The sequence below is a fragment of the Apostichopus japonicus genome, chromosome 16 (assembly GCF_037975245.1).
Source record: "Apostichopus japonicus isolate 1M-3 chromosome 16, ASM3797524v1, whole genome shotgun sequence".
NCBI classification, from domain to species: Eukaryota; Metazoa; Echinodermata; class Holothuroidea; order Aspidochirotida; family Stichopodidae; genus Apostichopus; species Apostichopus japonicus.
Window position 1 is genome coordinate 27,282,872 of NC_092576.1, and position 19,995 is coordinate 27,302,866.

The 19,995-nt window shown below is 35.3% G+C and overlaps 1 protein-coding gene across 3 annotated transcripts in view; it reads right to left on the reverse strand.

Annotated features, from left to right (window-relative positions):
- Positions 1-19,995, reverse strand: part of LOC139982803 (uncharacterized) — a 65,118-nt gene that overhangs the window by 30,961 nt on the left and 14,162 nt on the right. For all 3 annotated transcript variants that reach the window (XM_071995896.1, XM_071995897.1, XM_071995898.1), the window contains exons 3-8: positions 12,846-12,910; positions 12,167-12,472; positions 9,188-10,369; positions 6,065-6,381; positions 3,044-3,261; positions 135-211 (exon numbers count right to left, since the gene is read on the reverse strand). In XM_071995896.1, coding sequence (XP_071851997.1) covers positions 135-211; positions 3,044-3,261; positions 6,065-6,381; positions 9,188-10,369; positions 12,167-12,472; positions 12,846-12,903 — 2,158 coding nt within the window. In that variant the 5' untranslated portion in view covers positions 12,904-12,910. The remainder of the gene's footprint in view (positions 1-134; positions 212-3,043; positions 3,262-6,064; positions 6,382-9,187; positions 10,370-12,166; positions 12,473-12,845; positions 12,911-19,995) is intronic.

A 19,995-nucleotide genomic window follows, 5' to 3' on the forward strand; every position in this document is an offset into this window, starting at 1 on the left:
CCTGCAACTTGTAATATCTGATTCAATTGTGTACGCACTAAAATTAATACAATCATTTAATGAATACTATATGAGAAAACCTGATAAACTGAAGTACTCATTGAACACTGACTAACTTGACGATACACGAATACCTTTAATTTCTCTAGATTTCATCTCCGCGGGAATTGATTCTGGTGCAAAGGAGGGAGGCAGCAAACAATTATCAAACCTTTTAAGTAGAAATGAAGAAGAAAAAGGAGAAATGTATTGTAAATTAACACAGTAATCTAGCAAAGTAAATAACATTACAACATTTATTGTATAAATGTCGGAAAAACCGCCAAAAAGACAAATAGACTATTTTTTTTTACTGTTCATAGTATATCATGAATAACCTCAAACGTGTAATTTGATGAAGAATTCTAACTACTAAAATTCTTCTTATCTACTGAAAGACGGAGGTCGTAGATAAATATTTTTCAAAAACATTAAGCTATAATGAATTAAACCCGTTTGTGACCGGAAAATCTGTATAGCCAGCATGGTTGTAATTAACTAAGATCAGAAACAAGGATTAGAAACAAGGTAGAAATCATGGAATTCTCAATCGTATTATTTTTTATGAGATGCAATTAATATATTTGATAATATAACATTATATTGCTATTTCAGAATGCCAGTTCCGCTACAAAATCGTAATTATGGTAAGTTATCTTCACTCCCGTGAGGATGGTTAACAGTTCTTTTAGATGTGTTGAGTAAACGTTGGTTTACCTCTGACGCAGTTGGTATGAACTCTATTTTTCAGCACCGTTTGTTATTACACATTCTTGTATTGACATGTATATGTTTCATGTCAAATCACGTATCTGAGTGCAGCGTATTCACGTTTTAATCTACTTGTGTACCCATGAGAACGTATGTTATCACATTGATGTCAACTTACACCTTTTAAACAAGTAGGTGCTACGTCAAAATCACAGTGTCAGTAAAAAACAAAAACGTCTAACAGAAAAATCAATAATACACCAATAACACTAGAAGAGAATACATTGATTAGCCTGAATTCCTCTGAAATATTCGTAAATGGTCGACAACTTTATCTTGACAACTCAAAATAACAGTCATAATAGAAAGAAGTATGATTTTGAAAAACTTTTTTTTTTCAGCTAGAACAGTCAAAATTTCGATATGTCAACATTCCTGGAAAAGTTTAGAACATTAAAACTGTGTGGAGTAGACGGTTCAGTAAAAACATTTGAAAAACATATAAGTTGAAGCTCTGATAAACGCCGTAAAGTCGATAATAAAGTTGAATATAGAACTAATGAAAAAAAAAGAGATTTACATTCTCCGATTTGGGCCACGGTAGCATCTACAAGAAAATAACACTGTAGTAGGGAAGGCCACGGGGGCTTTGTATACCATCACGTTTTACAAGCACCATTCTCACAGGGGGGGGGGGGGGGGTGATATCTAATACACCACGGGTAAACGAAATCTGTTTAGTATCCGGATGAAGCATATTGCTATAAGACCCAAATAGATGGTGGAATAATAGCAAAACCGACAACACAAAATGTGTAAATAAATACAAAATAACACGCTTCCTCTAATTTACCCGTCCGACATCTTTGAAATTAATTTCAGCTCCATCGATCTGCTTTTGGCCCTTGCTCGATCTATTAAAATTAACACGTTGATTGAGCTATGACAACCTCATTATATTGCGATGCGTTATATAAAGTTATGTCGGTCTCAAGTGATCAGAGAACACAACTCTAACACGTGTCTGTATTTGATATGTCGATGCTTGTGCGAAGAACATATTTTCCGATATTATGCGGAGTCTACACTGTACTTGTTCAGTACTTTATTTTCACCTTGCGTCATATTCACATGGAGGGTGCATTGCATGATAATTACAACACATATACTACCATTCAGTATGACAGTAGCAACATGCACACACGATCATGGTGCTCTGTTTCTTACTAGTTCAATATGGCATACTTTAATCAAATCATGCGGTTAGCAAATAAATATAAGCCGTTCAGCGCATGGCTTTGTATGTAATTGTAATGATTTGTTTAATGTATTAAACACGTTCTCCCAAATTACAGAAAGAAGGCAAAAACTAACAAGAACCTCATGTCAGTGCAGGCAAGTACTTCTATGGCTGCCTACATTGATTAGAAAGGCAGAGGATATTGCTTGTACTCTACACTTGTGTACACGAATGTTCTGTCCGCTGTTCCCTGCATCTGTCACTACAACTAGAGGAAAATGTATTTTTTCAGATATTTCACAATGTGTTCAGTATCTATATACTTTTTTTTTACCACGCGGAAGCTCACATTCGTCTGTTTTTATTTATCTCAATATACAGAGTATGACAATATATCATAGACACATCATCCTGGTGCTTAAATTCGACCTCGTACGATATAACGAGCATTAGTCTAAACGTTGGGTAAGTAGTGTTTGTCATTCAATAAATAGCTCTGCAGATAACGGCAGTCTGTAGTTAATTGATCTCAAATAATGTTCTTTTGCATTAACAGATGAATGACCGATGAGTACTTCTCATCATAACGATAATTTATTTATTTCAAATATGGAAAGATACATTTTATTATGCATGAATACAGTAGACACTGCATTATCGTATGTGAGTACACCGTTGATTGTCATTTACGGACACAAAGCCTATCCCATTATAATTACAAAGATGTCAACATCATGTTTATAGTTCTACGTCGTCTATAGAATCAAAAGGAATAGTCTCATATATTAGGTTGAACGCAGTTTATGGGAGCGAATCATATATAAATATACCTATTACGTTTTATTGCGATAAAAAGTGACCTTCCACTAAATATTAGTTTTAACTAGTACGAAAACATGAAACTTCAACGGTAATTACCGATATTATTATAAATATATTTGTTGAAAACATGAACTGAAAGCTAAATTATTCCGACGTTTTGTTTGCTATCAATTTTGTTGTCATGTTTGAACATTCAGAAGTGAGAAATCGTAACCATTACATTATACTCACGACAGATCCTTTAAATGTTCAGAACGTAGCCCATAACGGAATATCATCGTAACGTCTTCCTCTGTAAGTATCCTAGGCTCCTTATTTACTTGCTCTGTCTCTATGTGTATCTTCTCTACCGTCAACAATTGATTCAATCTGAGTCCAGAGTGAAGTACAATAACATCTTTCTCACACTCCTTGAAAGATTTGTTAAGGCATACGCTGGTGATGGGAATCTGACCGAAAACGAAACAAACTATTAGTTTTAGCATGGATTTAAAGCATGGACATTCAAACTCTCTGCTCAATACACGTTAGTAATCCACTTGATCAATTAGTTGATTGGGTCTTTGATTTCTCTCAATTTCAGGGCTCAGAAAAACTTGGAGTGTAAAAATATTGTCGATTTGAAAGGGACATAAAAGAGTGCTTATGTTTCATTGGTGCAAATACGTACACAGTTGGTTAACAGTAACGTATGACGAGTGCAATAACTCTAATGGCATGTAAGCCATACTTTAAAGATTATCATCAAAAGACATTGTTCTAAATATTACAATGATATGATTTATTTAAGTACTTATATTAATTATGAAAACAATCAAAAGTAGATTCCTATAGAGAGTTGTGGTGATAGGTAGGAGGAAGCATTTAAGAGGAGACGGAGATAGAGAGATCTGGGAGGGTTCGGAGAAGAGGAGAGCTATATAATATATATTCTTTTATGTCAGGAACTTTAAGTTCCGTTACATTTGTTTAGTTTCCAAATCCGACCGCTATCTGACACAAAGTCCCATAATATGTTTAATACCATAAACTGTTTATAGTAATCTTTTTGCGAAGTTATCGCCTTTAGAAACCGTATTCCTTCCTTTTATTAAATTCCACTATACGCTATACATTGTTTGAAGGGAGAAACGGATACCTTATCTTTTTATAATTCAAATATTCCATAAAGCCAGTCAAAGAGCAACATCTTAACAGCATACCATTTTCATTAACGGAACGCATTATTGTGGTTATAGTACTTAAAACACGGGGGAGAGAAAACTTGTATTCGTTTATCTTGAAATAAGACTGAACCAACTTTGAATGTGATGAAGACATCGTCGACGCTACTTACTGGAAGTGGAGAGGAATCAGTTGAAACATACAATTGTGTCACCAGACCCATTTTTATAAGTACTTGTTTATTCCAAATCAAAGTATATTATTTTATCAAAAATTCCACTGGTCTCTCAGATGAAACTGTAGCCCCCACACAACCCCTCCCCCTCACACCAGGACTGCACAGAACAACAGTTTCATATATAACAGTATTTATCTTAGTCTGCAGATAAAAAAAAATGTACTTTAACTCAATTAAAGTACAATGTCAGAATTGGAGAAATCATACAAATTCATCAACCTATGTACAGTATAGTGAACCATTGGTTCCCAAATGATGTGACCAGAATCCTTCATCATGTCTTTTTTTAAGGCTCCATTCTATTTCAGGACTGCATCATTATAATTATGTTAATTAAATACAGCGGACTGTGGATTGCTAGCAATATTATAAAAAAGTTTGATTGAAGAATCACTAATTGTCTCAATTGCAAGTTAATCTTTGTTTATATTTTAATTATTTTGGTATTAGTTGAGTAAATTCACCGTTGGAAGCATTTATGACATATTAAGTTCAATTTTTGCAACTATTGTAGCGTACCATATTTTCATAATAGCTGTGTATTTTTATGTGTTTGACAATTTTACATGACATAATTCTGCTACTTGATGATGTTGTAAATAAATAATAACATTATAACTGATGACCAAATGCATTTGTTTCTTCTCATCATCAGGAAAACTTCAATTATTCAGTCCTGAGATCAGAATGTTTAAAGATTTGCCAGTTTCATGCAGACCACAGGTCTTGAAAGAAGTGTGAACACTTAACATGAGCAGGGTAATGACTGCTTGGTCCACCACCTGATTCCATCCAACCACCCAATCATCCACCTCCTTCATGATAATGTATGTGTTAAAAGTGGATATTTTTACTCCATAATTTACCAGGTGATCCTTCAATGATAATTTCCCCATCGAAGAGTCCCACATCCAGCAACATCCCACTCCCCTCTATAATTTTAGCATCATCTCTACAAATTGTACCATAATTGTAAAATTCAAGAGGGGTACATTTTCATTTGATTTCTATATTATAGCCAAGTACATCTCTAATCTTTCAAATCTGACCAAATTTAATGTTTATCTGGCATTCATTGTTTCATTACGAAACAGTTTCATTGCCGTTTGAGCATCTTATACTAATAAGGGCTTTCCAATATCACCGTTTCCATGTTGAGAGGATTTTAATTTTATTTATGACAAGGTCTACTGAACCCATCATATTAAGTAGTTGTCATCAACCCATCATATTAAATAGTTGTCACGGATAATAATAAGCAAGCATTTTATGAAAATATCACAGAAGATCATACAACACAATTACATAAGATTCACAAGTTATGTCATCTTAAATCCTTAATACATTTTGTATACATGTTAGGTTGGTAAAGTTATTCTGTAATTCAGTAATTATGTTATAAGTGTGTGTCTGGGGGAGGGAGGGGGTGGTAGGGGGGTGGTAGGGGAGGTATCAAGTTGATGCATAATGGCAAAGGAGGGAATGAAGTTGCTGTGACAATTGTGAAAGCAAAGACAAAACACATTTATATATTAGAGCTAATTTTACTCGACTTCAAAGTAACAAATTAGAAATTTGGTATTAAATCAAAGATGAACAACTTCATTATATAATTAGTAACAAATGACTCTTATAGCAGTTGTCTTTATATCCTCATTAGGTATATTTTAATTAATCAGTCTTGAGAGCCTGCCAAATGCTACGAATCTTTGTAATAGAAATCTAAACAATGTGAGTAGCAAAGTTGAGTAACACATACGGAATAAATTAAACCAAGATGTAATGAACTTTTAATACTTAAGAACTCATTCTCTTGTGTTGAGAGTATCAATTCACAAATTGAAAATTACCTGATTAGCTGAAGCAACTTCAAGGACTTGAATGGTAGACCTCTGTAACAATTTGCTATCATGTGGTTTAATGGCAATGTAGCTTGACACCAAGTCCTTAACTGACTGCAGGAATTGGTCTGATTTTTCTTCTTGTTCAAGCGTGCAAAGTATAGCAAACTGACGTCCCTCTTTGGTTTCGCTCAGATGTTTGATGATGATGTCTGCTGCTGACTTGTTGAGTCCACATGCAAAGCGATATATATACTGCAGGTCAAGTGGGTTTATGCTGTTCAAGGTTTCTTTTACATTGATTGATGACGCTGCTGAAGCCGCTCCTACAATCCAAGCAGACATATTATACTGGATTTAATGTGTATAGTTTATTGCAGGCATCATATCAAGTTGCTGACACATTGCAATAGTGTATGTTCCATTGTCTTATTCGTAGAACCAACTCTTCCTACAATTTAGAAAGTAATCATTGTATACATAATTATTTCTAAAACTATCATTCACAAGATGTATGTTAACGAGGTTTTGTTTTATGGTGTTGTGACATCATACACTGTCATTAAAAACATAAATCAGGGATGGATTCAAGTTCAAGATTTGTGCTAAGAAGTAGACAGAATGACATATAGTATTAATGGTCTATCTGAGGTTCAGAGAAGGCTACACTTTGCCTGACAGAAACTCAGAAAATTTGTTAACAAGTAATGTTATATTTTGTGAGACCAACATACTCAGAATTCGTAACAAACCTACACATACCTTCATTACATGCTTAATTGATGCAATAAAGGTCGAAGCACATGCCCAGTGATATTAATATAAGCCTTAAACCTGCCCTCATTGCATGCTTTATTGGTTGATTTAGATACTCCATTCATGTAGGTCAGTCTGACTGGTTTACCACAGTAATCTCATTGCTTATGTTACTTGTAAATCGTTACCATGTGAGGAGTTAATTCATCCTTACCAAAAGTAGGGTCAATTAAGGTCCAATGTAATATGAAGTTACCCACGGCCAAAAGGAAGAATGAGTCAATTATGCATCCCTGCTAGATGTTCACATTGCTTAGTCGTAACAATTTTGCTTGTGAGGGGGCACAATAAACAACACAGACAAATTGTCAGAGGTCATTAGGTAGATATTATAGAGAAAATATTAAATTGGATGCAGGAAAGAGTGTATTTCTCTCAAACAGCAAAATTTGTAACATCCTTTAACAGACCTACTTGTATTATTTTGCATTAAGAAGTTCAAGTGTTGTAACAGGCCTTGATAACATTGCCCATCAATAAGGACATGTCTGAGTTGTATAACTGATATACATCGCTATGTTCTAGTGAGTGTTCTTCAATGGTCTTTTCAGGTCTATTTCACTAGGCCAGTAAAGTAATTGAATAAAATGTAACACTGTCATATCCTCGATTCCACAGTCCAACACACTTACAAACGCCATTAAAAGGGGCATACAAAGTTAACTTTTTGAGACAAACGGCATTTCAATTCTTTTGGAAGTAAGATTCAAATTTGGAGTGGTATGGCCTGAACATGTTATTGCAATGTATAAAAGGGACATTCTGATTCATGGTTTCAGGCTATTAACATATTTATTTTATGTTTTTATATCTTTAAAATTGTTTAAAGTTAGTCTTTCTTTATTAATATGGAGTACAACCTTAAGTTCCTTTTCAGTAACAGATTACTGTGCAAATTTTGTTATGCAAATAAATGTGCATATGTACTATTACTATTGACCTCAGGTAAGTTAGCAAACATATTTAAAGATCATCAGTGTTGCAGTTCTATAATTCTACTCTGCTAGAATGGGTTACAGTTTTGACAAATACTTCCCAGCATATGACCCTCAAAATTGTTTACATGCTTTGAATAACAATTTCAGAGATAAGAGAGAATTTTCAGAGGAAATAAATTAAGATGATTTAATTTCTGAAGCCGTGAATATAGTATTTTTGGTTTGTCTGACATTAGGTTTGCCGTTGTCACATGTTTCACTCTTACAATGATAACCAAATTGCAGATCCCTTTAACTGTTATTGATAAGCTTCTCTTCTTGTCTCCATGAACTATAGTTGCCTAGGATAAAGATAGTCACAGCATATGTTTGCGTTTTCAAATTTTGTGTATTGTTATGGTGATAATTTACCAGGTCAAATCTTTGCGAGATGAGATGTTATCAAACTTTAAAATCTTCACTTTAATACGTTTTTGATTATGTTGACTTTATATACAGTTGAGTACTACAAGGAACATGTAATCATTTATATCACTGCTGCTACTCATACTTATGTACAAACATGATTTTTTGGGCAATTACTACATTGCTCTTTTGATAACGGTTTGAAACATAATAAAGAAAAACACAAATCTTTTCAAACGAGTTGCATTCACTGTACTGTCACCAGATGCATGTAAAGACTTCTATCAACTATAATAATTTATCTTTGTGATACGAAAGGTGATGAGATCTGGTTTTGATATTTACTTGCATAGTTTTGATCTTCACCTCGGTAAGTTTGCTAAGCAACTTTAGCCACAAGAAAAGCATTTTGACAATATGTGGGGATAAGATTATTTAACTGACGAGTACAGAATAATGTGAAGCATATTTCTTCTGATCCTGAAGTCACTGGTTTACATTTCTTACTTGTATTTGGGTGGGGGGGGGGGCTGCATCATTTTTTTCCTAGCTCGTGTTTTGTAATGAGAACAAAATTAAAAGTATTTACAATGGTTTCACATTAACAGCACTAGGGAAACTCATGTCATCATAGAATACCCAGATGTTCTTGGTAAATTCAGTGTAGTGAGCTTTTTCCGACACTCTTGTCTTAAAATACAACAAACATAAAAGGAAAAGATCCAAACCCAGATGTGTCTTATGTTGAACTGGGTCAGCTTCAAAGTATGACTTTTTGCTTTCATTGTCACGCGTGTTGTATGAATGTTCATTTACATACCCCACAGCAGACAATATGGGGTGGGGATACGAGGAGGATAAGCTGTTTTACCTATGTACATAAAAAGACATCATACGAACGATACTTCCATCTCTTAAGTTAACTCATTTTCTTCCACATCAAATCAGCATATTATCGGTACTGAAGACTTACCTTCACTAAGAATCCGAACCAGGTGATGAGAGGCATAAAACTCACAGATGATTTTGTGCGACATCCGTGCTTCTATCAGATGTATACACTGCAACATGTCAAAGACCTCTTCCTGTGCCAACATCCCAAGATCAATATAGTAATCATAGAACTCTTGTCCAAGTTCTGAAACTAAATATGTCGTCTTCCATGACAGCTGTTGTTTCCTCTGCGTGAGGCCTTCGAAAACAATACGGTACAGTTTAGGTAGTTTCGTTTCAAAAGCAGGCACCTCAGAGGTAGCACCTTTCTTGCTTTTCATATGGTTATGAAAGCATGCGATCAGATATTTGAAAAACCGGGTTAATGAGTTAAAAACCTCAATATTTTGACTCTTGTGTACTGTGTGAGCAACCATAGTGAACAAGAGAGGGACCTGACAGAGATCTTTTAACACGGGGTTTCTCTGAAGCTGTTCTTCGATCCAATCTGCCAACTGGACATTATTACGATCCACTACCTTCAGGACATAGTTTCGACGTTCAGCAACCCCAAACCCTGTTAATCTGATGCTTTTTGTCTCGGGGTGTAAATTAGGCGGGATATTCAATGTCCTGGTAAGTATCATGACAATACTATCTTGAAACATTTCCATCTCAATGATAGAGGAGATATCTGTTCCGGTTTCATTCTTGTCAGGATACTCGTCATAACTGTCAAATATCATGACAACAGACTCTTTGTATACTCTGAGGATTTCCTGAATGCAAGCTTCATCCATGTTTTCATCTTTGGGCACTATGAAATTCTTTATGGCAGTGTATATAGACTTCACACCTGCCAGTTGCCTCAACTGGAGATATATAAGTATTTTTACATCTTTGAGAGGAGATGTAGGGTTCTTAGTACACCAGTCATGGAGATACTGTAATCCAATTGTTGATTTCCCATACCCAGGTTCCCCCTCGATAATCTTTCTTTTTGACTTAGTTTTGGGGCTACTCAGAATTTCGTTGTAAGATTCTAACGATTCTAGCACATCAGGAGTTTGCTTGGAATCACCCTTCTGAGCCACGTAGTAAATACCTCCCTCAACAAAAATATTATCAACACTACCCTCGTTCATGGAAGGAAACGGCTTTGCTGTACCGTATTGCTTTTGATAGGCTATTCTCGAATACTTGGTGAATTTGTTTTTCTTTTCTGAGAAATGAAAAGAACAAAAAGAGATTTGAACACTTTAAAGGATACAGAAAATACGTCTTCTCATACTATAAATTGTGGAACTGTCAAAAGTCACTTTTATTAGTTGAAGAACACCATGTGGCAATGCTTCTACGTAGTGCATGCGCTCAAGTTATTGTGAACGTGTGTTTTCACTGTCATTACGTGAAGAGACATATGTAAATTAGCCTTGCTTAGGCTTATCCACTCGATAGAATATTACAATGTTAATATCTACGAATAGTCATTTTAATTTCCTCTTTAAACTTCATAACGAAATTTCCCGTTCAAATTCATGAAGAGCATCTTCATACATAACGCATTCGCATTCCCAATGAAAAAGGCTTAACATGTGTGAATACAGAAAACACTTTTATTTAAATCTGCATAGAAAAGCAGAGTTTGTCACTAAGTCCATGTCAATTCTCTATAGTCTAAAAAGGGTGTAGGTCTATGATCCTCTAGAACAAATGATGGATTTTAACTGCCTTATTTTTTTTTAAATTCTCCACATATATATTAACGCAAAATATCTTTTTTCGCGTATGTATGGAATTGGCTTAGTTTCATTGAACCACTTATTGTATTTATCTTTTAAAGCGTTTATGAATATGTTTATTTACCTGTACAGAGTAACGTATAGTGTACTAGAAATGAACATATCTTCAACAATCTAGGATAAACATGTTCTAAAATTCATAGTTCCGTGTGTAATTGTCATCTAACGCCCGCCGCACACTGTAGACTATTGAAACTCGAGTCAACTGTCATTACTTGGGGAATCGTGGATAGCCGGGCACTGTGCGTAGGCTTAAGATTGCTTCTGGTCATGAATTTACCTGTTGTAAGTCGGCTCCAGTCAAGATCCTTAGCTCATTTATCAACTCCAGTAATAATATTTATCAAATATTATTGTCATTCACTGTTTATTATCAAATTACTACAGTTATACCTTTGAGTAGAAAACAAATGTAAAGCGCATCGAATAAACAATGATATCATTATCGGCCTCACTAACTTTACTACACACTCTCGTTCGAATAGTGTAAGATATAATGTCTTATTAAAAGAGAATATAAATGTCCTAAAGCCGTTTGTATATGAGAATAAGTTACAAGTACGAATTAAACTGGAATATGTTCTGTTTACTCTTCGCTGCGGTCAGAGATTCAAGCGGAGAACAATTTATTCATAGAGTAATAGCTACAAACTTTTTTCCAACATAAAATCAAATAAAAGCCAATGTGTTCCTTTTGTTAGAACGAAAATGGAGCATTAAAACATTGATTTTAGAAAGTGTAGCAGTACCATTGTAGTGAAATATCTCATTCAGATGTATTGTAACAACTTTGACCTATCCATCGAGAATATCAAATTTATATTACTAAGATACTATACACCCAGTCACCTTGTTTTATTATTACACGCCAAACTAGTCTATCTTCAGTTGTTAAACGAACAATTTATCTCTAGCTATATTTTATCAAACTTCACTTTCTGTTGAAAGTTGAGTGTTACACTTTGCAAGTTTTCACGAAATGTTTACTTTAAATATCCATTTAACCTTGTACACTTGAGAAAAGGTTCCCGTGAGTGGTTACTTGTAAATGAAAGCACCAATCCTTAGTATATTATCGATTCATCAATAACATTATATCAAATCCGAAATTTCAATTTCGAAAATAACCAATCACAGTAAACCAACAGAAGTAAGATGCATTCTGAAGAATTCTGCCAGTGCCACACGAACAAAATGATATGTGTAAGCTACAGTACCTTCTATTTGAGCCTTAGACTGATCATCACTGGAACATAGTATCCCTGTATGATCCTCGTACAGCTTTCTTACACGTTTTTCAATCCCAAAACGACCCATTTTCTTCAGCGCACACAGAAGTATCAGGATACTTGTTGGCTCTATTTGTCCCCTCTCTTCCATTTCAATAATCATGAGACGGCCTGCACTGGCTGAAGTTTCCAGCTTCTCTTTGATAGCAGGCGGATAGTTAAAGACCGTAGCCAGTTCAATAACATTTTCATCAGTCAGATCTTCAGCAAGTGCAACTTTAAAACTATCAAAATCTGTTGAAAATAACAACATAAAATAAAAGACATCTAACTTGCAAATGAAGCACTTCTTCAGATATGAAACAGCGGATGCGTTAGTGATATGAACATGAAGACTTAAAACTTTATCGATTAAAATGTAATGACCTGGTAATCCCTTTCACTTTCAAAAGTTTGATTCACATATAACTGTATGTTTGCAATATGTATTTCATCATATCCGCATTACATTCAACAATGTTACGTGTATTTTATAAAAGAAAGTTAAAAATTGCTTCTCCAATATAATGGCAAACACAACAGTGTACCGTGTATTGTATATAGAACAGCATAACACACATAGGACAACATACACAATAAATGAAAATTGTTCATCTTTCAAACTTACCGTTCACTGTCTTCTTCACATCCGGTTTGATGTCCACGAGATTAACATTGGCAGCCATCTTAGGTCTGTAATTTCGCATGCAAAATACAAATAAGGGTGAATTACTTTGACTGCAAATTCTACGTAAAGTTCAAGGCAATAACTGGATTATCAGGGTATAAAATGGTTTCCAGAATATGTAGACTTCGAATGTTAAATGTTAAATTTTGTTGGCAGTTTGTTGTCTCTTGTGATAAATGATGTAAATTAATAATTACTATACATGATGTGTATTGAGCTACCTTTTATTGCCCATAATGCGAATAAATGTACAGTTATAATACGAATCTGAATTGTTGATTCGTCCAACATATGAAAGAAATCGAAAAAAAAAAATCAGCACGTTTTTATCATATTTTAAAGATTGATGGAACCTAAAGGATATTGGTTTTAAAGGCATATAAAAAAAAACATACCAAGGATTTGTATACTTACCATAAACAAGGTTGACACAGATTGTTTGAAAATTGCGATATTGTAATTTAGCATCACTGAATATATACCGTAACTCCACATAGTTGATTAAATATACACCCAACCTATACAAACAATGCTGATAACAGTTTTTGCTTCGTAGTCGTTTTGGATGAATTAATTTGAATGAACCTGGGTGTTTTTGTCTGGCTGTAATTGTAATCACTTACTAGAAACCTCTCAATGATGTAATGTGTTAGTCTAGTCACGCTGAATGTCCTATGTACTTTGCATGTTCGTTCAGTTATCTCTCATTTACATGTTACAAGATAGAGCAAATTGAAGGCTTTATATTAAAAATAGTATCGACATGTCACTGTTATCCACATTTCGTAGATGTGATTTTTAATCACGTTCTATTTGTTTGTAGCTATTAATATTTTGCCGCGCTCTCGTACGCACCATAGCGAGGAGATTTTGATCAAGAGCAAGGTATATTAAATTGTTCTTACACTGTGTTCCTTGCTTTTGGTACTTACACATGCTGCGATATAAAACGGTACCAAAGATAAATGATGCAAACAAATGTGTGTCTACTTTAGTAAAATCAAAGTTGTAACGATGTTCACATATTTTTTTTTTAATTGACCGCAACAAATTATTACTACTCTAAGAGTAGAGTGCTAGACATTAATTGAGACAGAAACAAAAAAAGTCGAAAATACATTAATTTTAAATAAGATGAGTGTAACTTTGCCAAACAATCTCAATTTCATTCAATATTATCTTCAAAGTAAAAAGAAATTGGTACTAATTACTTGTTTATTTTATTCTGAGGTGAAGGAAACTATTGGATTTGCTTGATCTTGAAACATTATCAGACTTACACAATTCTAAAGTTTAACGTTGATCACTTGAAAATAATCTAATGTAATACATGGTGCTTAGGTAAACGGACATAATGTCTTATACGTTCATTTGCTTTTAATTTTGGAGGAGTCTGGAAGTTCATAATGACATTTCATTTGAAATTAATTGTCAAATTATTGGCAATGGACACCTTCTTATACCAATTTACATAGTTGTAACATTTTAACATGATTTCAAATTAGATTAGAGAAGGATGATATCACATTTTATGTCCAAAGTTATTTTGCGAAATACGGTCTTAGCTACTATGACACGAAGTTATAATAATTCGTCTCTCAAATCCTCGTATTACTACTGCAAACATAACAACAGATTCATAACGACAACGAAGTCGCTTCTCTTAGCAAGAACTGCTCATCGGTCAACAGCAATGATATGGTTTGACCAATACTCACTACAAATTGTGAATGTTCTACAATAGCACTGCTCACAGCACACAATCTTAACTAATTATTTGAATCACGGTGACAATGCTTAACTACTGTACTATGATACGTACACGCAAAAAAATGGAGTGTTGAATTTGAACACTTTCCAGGTGTAACCGTTCACCCTACACCTGAAGGGTTACTCTGACCCTGAGTAGGGTTACATAATTCATGTAGCGTGTATTTTTTACACCTGCAGAAAGTGTACTTTCAGTTCGAGCATTCCGATTGGTCAAACCTCCCATCAGCTGGATTCTTAGTGCAAGTTAAGTGTTTAAACCACTGACAACATTTATCGTTACTAAATTTACTATAGTAACCACGGCCATATATACGTGCAAGCCACATAACGTTACGTACCCAGTGTGCGATAACGAGCTACAATGGCATGGAAAATGACGTTATAGGAGACTGGGACTTGGAAGAATTGATTGAAAAATTCGGAGGTATGTTTTGATATTATGTAAGTGAACGTGAAAAGAACGAGATATGCTTAGAGACCCACGACTAAGTTGGGTAGACGAATGCATTTGAATCGCTTGCGTTACGTAGACCTAACGTTAAAGTCATACGATACGTTAATATAATAGGCTAGGTGCTATTTGTCATAGTCAACTGATAATTGTCAACGAATCTGTGTAACCTACATACAAGTAAATTAAACGGAATTGCCTACGGACGGACGGAGGACTTTGATCTAGGCCTTTTATGTAACCTAGTGCATTCGGTTCCTTTTGGGCGTTAACCGTAACTTCGTATACCCTGCGTGTCACTTTTTTAAGTAGTAGTAGTACTAGTAGGATATACTTAAGCTATTTCAAGGCAATGCATTTTTAATAGCATCGGGCATGGGCCTATAGTTACGCTGGTACTATGTTTAATAAGGGATAAACATATATTCATGTAATGCAATATATAATTACCACTAATTGCCATTTTAGCTTGTAAGTTGTAGCAAGTAGGCCGAAGCTGATGTGGATTGGTGATACTTTTAGACCTAGGCCCAACCATAATTTAGCGATATTATGGAAGTGATCTAGCTGTTATAGTTCATAGCCATCTACACAATTGCATACAATGGTTAACATGATGCATTGGTTGTAAAAGTTGCCTACATTGTCTGATGAAAGTTTAATGCAAGTTCCTGTTTGACAAGGAATCACTATAGGCCATCTGGCTTTCTAGTTTCAAACGTGCTTGAAGAAGACAACCACAACTGATTAAATTGTGTGCATTTTCTTTAGGAATGTCAATGTTTTGTGAGGGGTACATGTAAATAACTGCTTATGCTCCAATAATGTTTTAACACAACTTCATTATGATGGGAATTTTCTTTTCTTTTCTTTGTTACTTAGGTAGCATCAACTTGGAATTCTATTTGCAAAAGATCTCAGAAAGACCTCAGCAATATGTGTTACTTCTTGGAGGAAGCAAAATACATCCTCAGCAGTCATTTGTGATCATCGAGAGACATGCGCTACCCCAGAGGACATTTATGAAGCCATTGATGTTGCTTCAAATGATTCTACGCGTTTAATCTGAATTATACTAAATTGCAAGTTTCGGTGCCTGGGAATTTTTCCAAAAAGTTGTCTACCAGTTGCCTGGTGGTGTGAAGTGCAACCAGATTCGAGATTTTTATGCTTACCGTGCCAACAAAAAAGACAAAGTAACTGCAGTTTAGCAGTTGTCATAGACATCACTCCACGTTTCCTCATCTCACGGATCAGAATGTATGTAAAGTTGTTGCTTATTTGGAATTGTCTTTGGGAAGAGTTGTTTCTTTGTGTTTAATTTGGAATACCAAGGGCACGAGCCAACAACAAAGACAAAGTAACTGCAGTGTAGCAGTCATCAGAGACAGCAGTCTACGTTTTCTCATCCCACGGATCAGCATATATCTAAAGTTGTTGCCTATTTGAAATTGACTTTGGGAAGAGTTGTTTCTTGTGTTTAATCTGGAATACCAAAAGGCATTTGCCAGCAACAAATACATAGTCACTGTAGTGTAGCAGTCATCATACACAGCACTCCATGTTTTTTCATCCCATGGATCAGAATTTCTCTAAAGTTGTTGCATATTTGAAATTGACTTTGGGAAGAATTGTTTCTTTGTGTTTAATCTGGAATACCAAAAGGCATGCGCAAACAATAAAGACCAAGTAACTGAACTGTAGCAATTGAAAATGTTGGCACTTTTAAGTTGACTTCATTCCACAAGACAGTACTTTTATAGCCTAAATTGTTTATTTTACATTTAATGGGATATAATATATGGACCTCTGGAATAGGAAGGTAGTAGGGTTCTTAATTGCTGAAAATCGCACATTCTGAATTGTTTGTGTTGTCATTGCTTTTTGCTCTCTCTTAAATGTACCTCTCTGCTGTGAGCGATTCAAACATGCATCCATATATTGTTTACCTAATTACTAGGTAATAATTAACCTAAAACCTGTATAAAATATTTACTAAATGGGTGCTATGTAAACTTCTCTGGCAAAATTTTACATAACAGTGTTGTATTTGCGTTACATAATAAACATGTAAAACTGTACAAACCAGCAGTTAAGTAATTTTTACTTAAATGTTTATGTGTTCTTATTTCACATGAAAATTAAGTATAATTTTACTTAACCTGTGTATCACGTTTTTTGAGTGTAAGTGTTATATTTATGGGATTTGGGGTTTGCAATTTCACCTGCAATTGTCAATTGAACATCAGTAAGGTGTTGGCTATATTCAACACGCAAAAAGTGTAAGAATAGCCAGACATGTGGTGTTACTACAGCTCTCCCATCAACTGAGTAATAAACACCTTTGAAGAGCTAAATTTAGGGGACTGGGTGTGACAATGACACCTGCAAGTGTTGATAAATTCAACTCCAGCGAGGTGTTAGATTTGCAACACTCGGAAAGTGTAAAATTAGCAAGGAGGGTGTTGTCCCTGTACGAGCTAGGCTGAAGTGTTTGATATAACACTTATCGATTACTTTTCAACACTTCATTTTTTTGAGTGTATAAAGCACGTTTTAAATTCTTAACGATTCACTGGAGTCCATTTGATATCATACTAGCTCTGATCAGGGATGTAGCAAGGGGGGACGCAGTGGGAGCAATAGCCCCCAGAGTACCCGAAAAAATTGAACTGAAAGCAGGAAATTAAGCCATTTTTTGAGTTTTAAGGAAGCTAATCGACCCTTCTCAATCTTTCCCCGAAAGTTCGCCTGTTTCGAAATACAATACTCTTACTATAGTTTATTTCCTGCAAAGTTGGAGGCATTTCGGGGCAAACATTGTCCTTGTACATCATGGCGCTCCGTTAAGTGTAGTAATACTTCCTTTGTGGGAAGCGCCTATTTTTAAATTCTGCTACCCCCTCCCCCCACGCACCATTTTCTGACTAGGTCCATGGCTCCGATGAATACAACATTGCAATAAAGCATCAATACCACTTACAGTGTATCAGCACCGTTCTTATCTATCTATCGTGATATAAGTCTACAGTATTGTGTTAGTTCTTATTTTAATAAACGCAAGCTACTGAAGCGTTTAATTGACACTTCAAGGAAGAAACACGTATTTATGGTCAGTACCGAGTAGACATAAGGGCTGCATAGCTCAATTAGATGAGAACAATAGTGTAAATTGATGTGGATCTTCGTATTAGCGGTCTGTTAAAGTTCACAAATGACCGTTCATACCATACGGATATAAAGACAGGGTGTTTTTATATTATAGCTTAACGAATCTTTAGTTAGTTATTTATCCCTCCAGTTTTATTTAGAATGTCACAAGAAGTTTTCATCAAAAATGAAGAAGCCTGAATTACTCATAGTATGTACAAACTCTTAAGTTCTTCATTATTTTTTTACCCAGTTTTCGTTCTTTTGGTTGCAAATTGTCCCCTTTACCCCAACTAGAAATATCAAGCAAAGGAAAAGATCAGTATAAATTAAACGTAGTTTAAATCTAAAATATAGTACATTTTGGTACAGAATAGTTTGCTTTTGCTCTGAAAAGGGAGAAAAGGGGACATGCCTCAAATAACTGGTCTTCCCCTATATATTAGGGGCATTTTGTGGTCTCAACTCCCAACATCGATATCCTTAAATGATGCGGTAAAAGTTCTGCGACAATTTAGAATTTTTGTGATGATGTTATATATGTATACTATTAAATTGCATTTTAATTGAATCTTCTTCATTTTAGTTTACATTATTTATTTTTCAGTTACTTTTTAGGTGGTGGGGGTGGGGTGGGTGAGAACAACATAGGAGATTTTATCCCCAAAAAACATACAGAAGAGATTCCCAAGAAGATATTATCGATAGATAGGCAATATATATTAAATTTTCAGTCATTTCCATGTTTTCTTCGAAATCAATTTTTAATATAAATATCGAAACGCGCAATATTTTAACTGGTTCAATGCATATGTATACATCCTGTACAGTATGACATATGAATTAACTTTCTACATATATGGGGAGCCTGTTGTGATTGTTGTCTCTCTAAACAAATTCCCTAAAACCGACTGGTTTGGGTATTTACGAGCGACGATGCGTACCTGTCTCCCACTTCACATCTGCACTTACCCATCTAACTAACTATACATCGGAACATTTTCGTTATATATTATTGTAGCCCGATAGTAGACACCACAGTGTTTCTTCTCTTACTGATAAAAAGTGGGAGATCCTTGGGAGGAAGATGTCTTCCGGTACAAAGACCAGCGTCTGGTTCTTTGGTAGGAACGCTTACTCTGGGATCAGGCAACCACCGTGGTTGTCGAAACGGACATGCCCCTCTGCCACGGAGAGAGCTTGAAAGCAATTTTTTCTCCTGGCTGATGCTGCAGCTACCAAGAATACGGTTTTGTATGTCAGATGGCGTAGAGAATCTGACGCCATCGGTTCAAAGGGGTTGTCTGACATATTACCCTAAACTCCCTGGTGTTGGTATTTACGAACTGTGATGCTTACCTGTCTCCTACCACACTAACGCACTTTCCTAGTCTACCAAGACGCTACTGGTATCATTTTAGCCCCGGTGAACTCTCCTACGGGTCACCGCACACTATCGTCTCCTTCCGGATTTACCCCTGCTGATGCAACCCCGAGGACAGCAATGGGACAGGTTGAGGGGGATGGGAGAACCCCACCCGAATAGGAGCGAAAAAATGCACTCCAAAGTGTTAACAGCAAGCAGGTTGCCCAATAATGCATTGTTGACAACATATATATGAACAGTAATGTACGTATGAGGCCGAAGGCAATCACCTTGAGAAGGTTTGGTGAATGTCGTAGATGGCGTGGTATGATTGTTTTCCGGAACGTCTG